The sequence below is a fragment of the Panulirus ornatus genome, chromosome 12, assembly GCF_036320965.1.
Source record: "Panulirus ornatus isolate Po-2019 chromosome 12, ASM3632096v1, whole genome shotgun sequence".
Classification (NCBI taxonomy): Eukaryota; Metazoa; Arthropoda; class Malacostraca; order Decapoda; family Palinuridae; genus Panulirus; species Panulirus ornatus.
The window spans coordinates 50,947,558-50,955,185 of NC_092235.1; the positions used below are offsets into that span (position 1 = coordinate 50,947,558).

The window sequence follows — 7,628 nt, forward strand, 5'->3', positions numbered from 1 at the left end:
TTTTGTTCGCTACAAATATTGTACGTCCAACAAATGGCAACAATATGTTTGCGCTGCCGTGAAGAAGCGCTGGCTATTCTGACGGGCGAACCGCTAGATGTGGTTGTTGTTCCCATAACGGTGATAAGGAACCAAAGATTAAGATTTTAACATTGGTCGACAGATAATATAAGGTGATTTGTTATGACGTGAGTCTTGAAATTCTGCATGTAGCATGATTTTTAATGTGTCCTTTATTTTGACTGCCATTCTGTTGAAGATTAGTGAAGTGCCACAGGTACTTGTTATTTAATGGACGGAGGGTGTAACTTTACTGGGACCCCTTTTCTACAACCTTTTAACTTTTTAAGCTTGTGTATGCTGTCTTCAGTTATTGTATTCGTGTTGTGGGGGGCAAAGACGGGTATGTGTAAAGGTATAACATTCACAACTTTGTATCGATGCGAGTCGTGGGCCTTGAATATAGAAGAGGATGGATGTGTCAGAAATGAAATACTAGGGGACAGTATGAGGTGTGAGAAAGTCTGATTTTGTAATGAATGACAGGGTAGACAGAGGTGTGATAATGATTTCAGTATGATTGAGAGTTGATCAGGATGTGCTGATATGATATAGTCTTATGACAAGTGCAGGCAGACAACTAGGATCTTTGGGAGACCAAGGAGGTGGAACGATGGAGTCTGAAAGGTTTTGGGCCCCAAACTTTCAGGTGGGTGAAAAGCATACATGGAATGTAATGAATTAATGTGATAGGTACATTGTGGATGATTTGCTATGAATGAGCTGAACCAGGGCATATGAAGCACTCCAGGTAAACTGGAACAGTCTGTGGGGTTTGGCTGTGGATGTTGGGTCTGGTTGCAGTGCATCATATTTGAATGCTAGAGAATGATTATGCACCAAGTCCATGTCAGATGTCAGAGATGCTGTTTGGAAAAGTGTTTAGCAAATTTGTTGGATATGGAATTCCATTTTACCACAATTCATTGGGTTAAAGGAGAGACTTTTCATCCTTACATTCTCACAAAATGACGAAATGCCAAAAAATATTCAGTACAATGCAGATGCATTATTTTTCGACGTATTTATGCAAGAAATACAGTTTAGAATTATTTTAAAGTAAAACTATATTGCATTAAGTACAGGCATGTTGTGTCTATTCTGATCTTTGATCCAGGCTGTCATCATATTCTTTATAACTTCATCTTTGGTATGCTTGCTCTTCGTTGCACTAAAGATGTCTTGTTGGAGGCACACTACCTCATTTTACCTGCATGCTCAGGAATCGCTTACACTGGTATGGGCAAGCCAGGAGCTCTGGGAATATCATGAGATGGACCAACATGCATACCAATCAGGGGTCAGCTTTAACTCTTGGCTGATTCTCTTCGTTTTTCTTCTTCCAACAAATGCAAGTCACAGACACCTTTGGTTTGAGGTTACACTGAAACTTTAATTTATTCCGTCAATTTTATTTCAGAATAAATGGTATATATGAGCTTGTCACTGGATAGAAGCCACTACAAGTATGCAAATGAGGCCATTGTTTTTCTGTTCCTCATGCTACCTCACAAAGATTTGAAGAAATCCTTGTTTGAAAAAATTAATGATAAATGTTGAACAGATTTGAATTAATTGTTTACAGCGTTGTGACCCACAGATAAAATAGGGAGGAATATAATTCCAAATTTCGCATCGTATGTTATATGAATTACTATACTTCTCAGTTAAGTAGTTTACTTTCCTCTTTTTTCAGACTCGTGTTCCAGCAGACATTTTAGAAGGTACCCCAATTGTTCGTGTTCCAGCAGACATTTTAGAAGGTACCCCAATGAACAATTTTATCAAAGAAAATTTTACTTTTGATGATGAAGAAGAAGGCTTAAAACGGTATAACTTACAGACAAAAGTAGATATTAGGGATGAAGACAACAAGATACAAGTACTTTCTGTTGGAACTCCAGGCAACAGACCAACAAAGTGTATCCTACTCCTTGGAGAAACAGGTGCTGGGAAAACAACCATAGTTAATGCTATGGTAAATGTCATGTTTGGTGTAAAGTTTTATGATGATTTCCGTTTGCAAGTAAAAGACCAAAGGGTTAGTAGTCATAGGAAGGCAACAGAGAGTCAGACAGATTTTATTACAGTCTACATATTGTACCATCAAGAGGGAATGATGCCTGAATTCAATTTAATTGTCATTGATACTCCAGGATTGGCAGATACTAGAGGAGTGCAGCAACAGAAAAATGTAATGGTACAATTAGAAATGTTTCTTACTTCAGACTATGGAATAGATGATCTTAATTGCATTGGGTTAGTTGCCAAGGCCAATACAAACAGGGATTTCATCTTCCAGAAAGATATATTGAGGGAAATTATGTTAGTATTAGGAAATAATGTGCCAGAGATAACACAGCTTTTTGCTACATTTGCAGTTGAGAAACCCATGGTTGATCAGATTGTAAGAAATGCTGGGGTTGAATTTAATAATATGTATGAATTTGATAATGGGGTCCTTTTTGCTCCTCATAAGCTCAGCCTTAATGTCCGTAAAAGAGATCAAGATATGTTATCTTATAGGTGGGAAGCTATGATTGAACAATATGAAAGCCTTTTTTCAGCATTACTTAATGCTGTACCGGTGAGTGTAAAACTTCTACGTGAGAAGAAACTCTTAGAAAAGTGTATGAAAAGATTAAAGACACAAGTTGAAAATGTAGGTAAGTTACTTACAGCCATGGAAATGAATAAGAAAATGGTAATTAAATATGAATTACAAGAAGCAAAAAATAAAGGATGGAGGCAAGAGAGAAATGTGAAGAAAAAGAATCGATTGAGAATAGAGGAGGGCTTTCATGCCCACAATTGCCCTGAATGTAATCAGACCTGTATATTTCCATGCCCTGCAGAGAAAGAAGATGGTAATGCTGGTTTTATTGGAGGGATAGCTGGTGTCTTAGGTGGATCTGCTGCTGGAGCTGCTGCTGCTCAAGCTACAATTAGTAGTGCTGCTGCAGCAGCCAAAGCTGCTGCTCCTACAGGGATTGCTACAGCTGTTGGAGGCTGGGTGATTAGGGCTTTAGGTGGAACTGTTGCATCATCAGAACTTGTTGCCACTGGAAGTGTTCCTGGCATCATGGTTGGAGGTGTGGTGGGTATTACAGTTGGAATTATAACTGGAACTTGCTGTGGCAGGTTGCTCCTTCAAAGTTCATGCCTTCCCCCAGGTAGAGGGGATGTATGTGGTGAGCAAGGATGTTTGCATTCTTTATCACAACACATCAAAGAACAGGAAAGGATCATGGAGTACAGTGAATTAGAAGTAACTGTAAATGATGATATTAAGGAACTTTTTGATGTGGCTGTATCAAAAAAGACAGATGCAATGGCCAAAATTGTAAATGGCAAGCAGAAAATACAAATCTGTAAGAGACAGGTTGTTCAGAATGCTTTAGAGTTATTGTATCACACAAAGAAAATACAGGAGATATCCTCACCATGTGATTCTGTAAATCCTCAAGACCTCTTTGATAAATTAATTTCAGAGGTACGACTGGGTCATCCAGATCACATCCATCATGCAGTAGGGATTCTTCAGATACTTATGAAGGCTGTGGCAAAACTGTCAACTTGTGAAGCTGACCAAGTCAGTGACAATTGTGATATGATAATGAAGCTTCTGGAGAACTTTCCTAATGAGCAGTGACAAAGAGGTAGTCTTACATATTTTAATTTTAACTTCATATCTTTCTGTTTTGTTTCCTGTTACAAGATTATATTGTGAATAATGTATGTAGCATTATCTCATTATATGTGTTGTGATCTGTATACCATATATATATTCATTTATTTTTTTATTACACTAGATCACTATTTCCCGCATCAGTGAGGTAGCATCAGGAAACAGATGAAGAATGACCCATCCACATATATATTCATAAACACCCATACATACACATATACATACATATACATATCAACATACATACATATACATACTCAGACATATACATGTATACACGTACATATTCATACTTGCTTGCTTTCATTCATTCCTGGTGCTAACCTACCCCACAGGAAACAGCATCACTACCCCCTACTTCACATGGTATAAAGGCAACTAAAGGGGGTGGGAGCAGACAGCTGGAAGCCCTCCTCCTTGTATTTAAATATTTAAAAGGGGAAACAGAAGGAGTCATGCAGGGAGTGCTCATCGTCTTCAAAGGCTCAGATTGGGGTGTCTGAATGTGTGTGGATGTAACCAAGATGAGAAAAAAGAGAGATAGGTTGTATGTTTGAGGAAAGTAATCTGGATGTATTGGCTCTGAGGGAAATAAAGCTCAAGGGTAAAGGGGAAGAGTGGTTTGGGAATGTCTTGGGAGTAAAGTCAGGGGTTGGTGAGAGGACAAGAGCAAAGGAAGGAGTAGCACTATTGAAGCAGTTGTGGGAGTATGTCATAGAGTGTAAGAAAGTAAATTCTAGACTGATGTGGGTAAAACTGAAAGGGGATGGAGAGAGATGGGTGATTATTGGTGCATATACACCTGGTCATGAGAAGAAAGATCATGAGAGGCAAGTGTTTTCGGAGGAGCTGAGTGAGTGTCTTAGCAGCTTTGATGCACGAGACTGGGCTATGGTGATGGGTGATTTGAATGCAAAGGTGAGTAATGTGGCAGTTGAGGGTATAAGTGGTGCACATGGGGTGTTCATTGTTGTAAATGGAAATGGTGAAGAGCTTTTGGATTTCTGTGCTGAAAGAGGACTGGTGGTTGGGAATACCTGCTTTAAAAAGTGATATACATATGTGAGTTTCCCATTTTAGAAAGTTAATACAAGGAGGGGAGGATTTCCGGCCCCCCGCTCCCGTCCCCTCTAGTCGCTTTCTACGACACGCGAGGAATACGTGGGAAGTATTCTTTCACCCCTATCCCCAGGGATAATATACATATATATATACATATACACACACACACACATACACACACATACGCACATACACACACACACACACACATACATATATATACATATGAAAAATGTAAGAAACAATTTAGAAAACAAACTTTTAGCTTGAAATGAATGAAAAAAATGAATGTCACATAATGGTTCAACCTCTGGCTATGGAAAAGGAAATGTACAAGCGAGATATACATAAGTATACTTATGTAAGTAGGAGAGATGGCCAGAGAGCGTTATTGGATTACGTGTTAATTGACAGGCGTGCGAAAGAGAGACTTTTGGATGTTAATGTGCTGAGAGGTGCAACTGGAGGGATGTCTGATCATTATCTTGTGGAGGCTAAGGTGAAGATTAGTATGGGTTTTCAGAAAAGAGGAGTGAATGTTGGGGTGAAGAAGGTGGTGAGAGTAAGTGAGCTTGGGAAGGAGACCTGTGTGGGGAAGTACCAGGAGAGACTGTGTACAGAATGGAAAAAGGTGAGAACAATGGAAGTAAGGGGAGTGGGGGAGGAATGGGATGTATTTAGGAAATCAGTGATGGATTGCGCAAAAGATGCTTGTGGCATGAGAAGAGTGGGAGGTGGGCTGTTTAGAAAGGGTAGTGAGTGGTGGGATGAAGAAGTAAGAGTATTAGTGAAAGAGAAGAGAGAGGCATTTGGACGATTTTTGCAGGGAAAAAATGCAATTGAGTGGGAGAAGTATAAAAGAAAGAGACAGGAGGTCAAGAGAAAGGTGCAAGAGGTGAAAAAAAGGGCAAATGAGAGTTGGGGTGAGAGACTATCAGTAAATTTTAGGGAGAATAAAAAGATGTTCTGGAAGGAGGTAAATAGGGTGCGTAAGACAAGGGAGCAAATGGGAACTTCAGTGAAGGGCGTAAATGGGGAGGTGATAACAAGTAGTGGTGATGTGAGAAGGAGATGGAATGAGTATTTTGAAAGTTTGTTGAATGTGTCTGATGACAGAGTGGCAGATATAGGGTGTTTTGGTCGAGGTGGTGTGCAAAGTGAGAGGGTTAGGGAAAATGATTTGGTAAATAGAGAAGAGGTAGTAAAAGCTTTGCGGAAGATGAAAGCCGGCAAGGCAGCAGGTTTGGATGGTATTGCAGTGGAATTTATTAAAAAAGGGGGTGACTGTATTGTTGACTGGTTGGTAAGGTTATTTAATGTATGTATGACTCATGGTGAGGTGCCTGAGGATTGGCGGAATGCGTGCATAGTGCCATTGTACAAAGGCAAAGGGGATAAGAGTGAGTGCTCAAATTACAGAGGTATAAGTTTGTTGAGTATTCCTGGTAAATTATATGGGAGGGTATTGATTGAGAGGGTGAAGGCATGTACAGAGCATCAGATTGGGGAAGAGCAGTGCGGTTTCAGAAGTGGTAGAGGATGTGTGGATCAGGTGTTTGCTTTGAAGAATGTATGTGAGAAATACTTAGAAAAGCAAATGGATTTGTATGTAGCATTTATGGATCTGGAGAAGGCATATGATAGAGTTGATAGAGATGCTCTGTGGAAGGTATTAAGAATATATGGTGTGGGAGGCAAGTTGTTAGAAGCAGTGAAAAGTTTTTATCGAGGATGTAAGGCATGTGTACGTGTAGGAAGAGAGGAAAGTGATTGGTTCTCAGTGAATGTAGGTTTGCGGCAGGGGTGTGTGATGTCTCCATGGTTGTTTAATTTGTTTATGGATGGGGTTGTTAGGGAGGTAAATGCAAGAGTCCTGGAAAGAGGGGCAAGTATGAAGTCTGTTGGGGATGAGAGAGCTTGGGAAGTGAGTCAGTTGTTGTTCGCTGATGATACAGCGCTGGTGGCTGATTCATGTGAGAAACTGCAGAAGCTGGTGACTGAGTTTGGTAAAGTGTGTGGAAGAAGAAAGTTAAGAGTAAATGTGAATAAGAGCAAGGTTATTAGGTACAGTAGGGTTGAGGGTCAAGTCAATTGGGAGGTGAGTTTGAATGGAGAAAAACTGGAGGAAGTGAAGTGTTTTAGATATCTGGGAGTGGATCTGTCAGCGGATGGAACCATGGAAGCGGAAGTGGATCATAGGGTGGGGGAGGGGGCGAAAATTTTGGGAGCCTTGAAAAATGTGTGGAAGTCGAGAACATTATCTCGGAAAGCAAAAATGGGTATGTTTGAAGGAATAGTGGTTCCAACAATGTTGTATGGTTGCGAGGCGTGGGCTATGGATAGAGTTGTGCGCAGGAGGATGGATGTGCTGGAAATGAGATGTTTGAGGACAATGTGTGGTGTGAGGTGGTTTGATCGAGTAAGTAACATAAGGGTAAGAGAGATGTGTGGAAATAAAAAGAGCGTGGTTGAGAGAGCAGAAGAGGGTGTTTTGAAATGGTTTGGGCACATGGAGAGAATGAGTGAGGAAAGATTGACCAAGAGGATATATGTGTCGGAGGTGGAGGGAACAAGGAGAAGAGGGAGACCAAATTGGAGGTGGAAAGATGGAGTGAAAAAGATTTTGTGTGATCGGGGCCTGAACATGCAGGAGGGTGAAAGGAGGGCAAGGAGTAGAGTGAATTGGAGCGATGTGGTGTACAGGGGTTGACGTGCTGTCAGTGGATTGAATCAAGGCATGTGAAGCGTCTGGGGTAAACCATGGAAAGCTGTGTAGGTATGTATATTTGCGTGTGTGGACGTGTGTATGTACATGTGT

At 40.5% G+C, this 7,628-nt stretch overlaps 1 protein-coding gene across 2 annotated transcripts; it reads left to right on the top strand.

Moving 5' to 3' along the window:
• Positions 1-34: 34 nt before the first annotated feature.
• On the top strand, positions 35-4,725 carry LOC139752053 (uncharacterized). 2 transcript variants are annotated; one of them, XM_071667884.1, is made up of 2 exons: positions 35-173; positions 1,757-4,725. In XM_071667884.1, the coding sequence occupies exon 2, from the start codon at positions 1,832-1,834 to the stop codon at positions 3,710-3,712; it is 1,881 nt and encodes a 626-aa protein (XP_071523985.1). In that variant the 5' UTR covers positions 35-173; positions 1,757-1,831; the 3' UTR covers positions 3,713-4,725. The 2 variants fall into 2 exon arrangements, with proteins under 2 accessions (XP_071523985.1, XP_071523986.1); XM_071667885.1 differs by lacking the exon at positions 35-173 and having other exon boundaries at positions 1,682-4,725.
• The last annotated feature ends 2,903 nt before the right edge of the window (positions 4,726-7,628 follow it).

Bases quoted from the DNA above. Each gene is read 5' to 3' on its own strand.
- LOC139752053 (XM_071667884.1), top strand. From the start codon at position 1,832: ATGAACAATTTTATCAAAGAAAATTTTACTTTTGATGATGAAGAAGAA.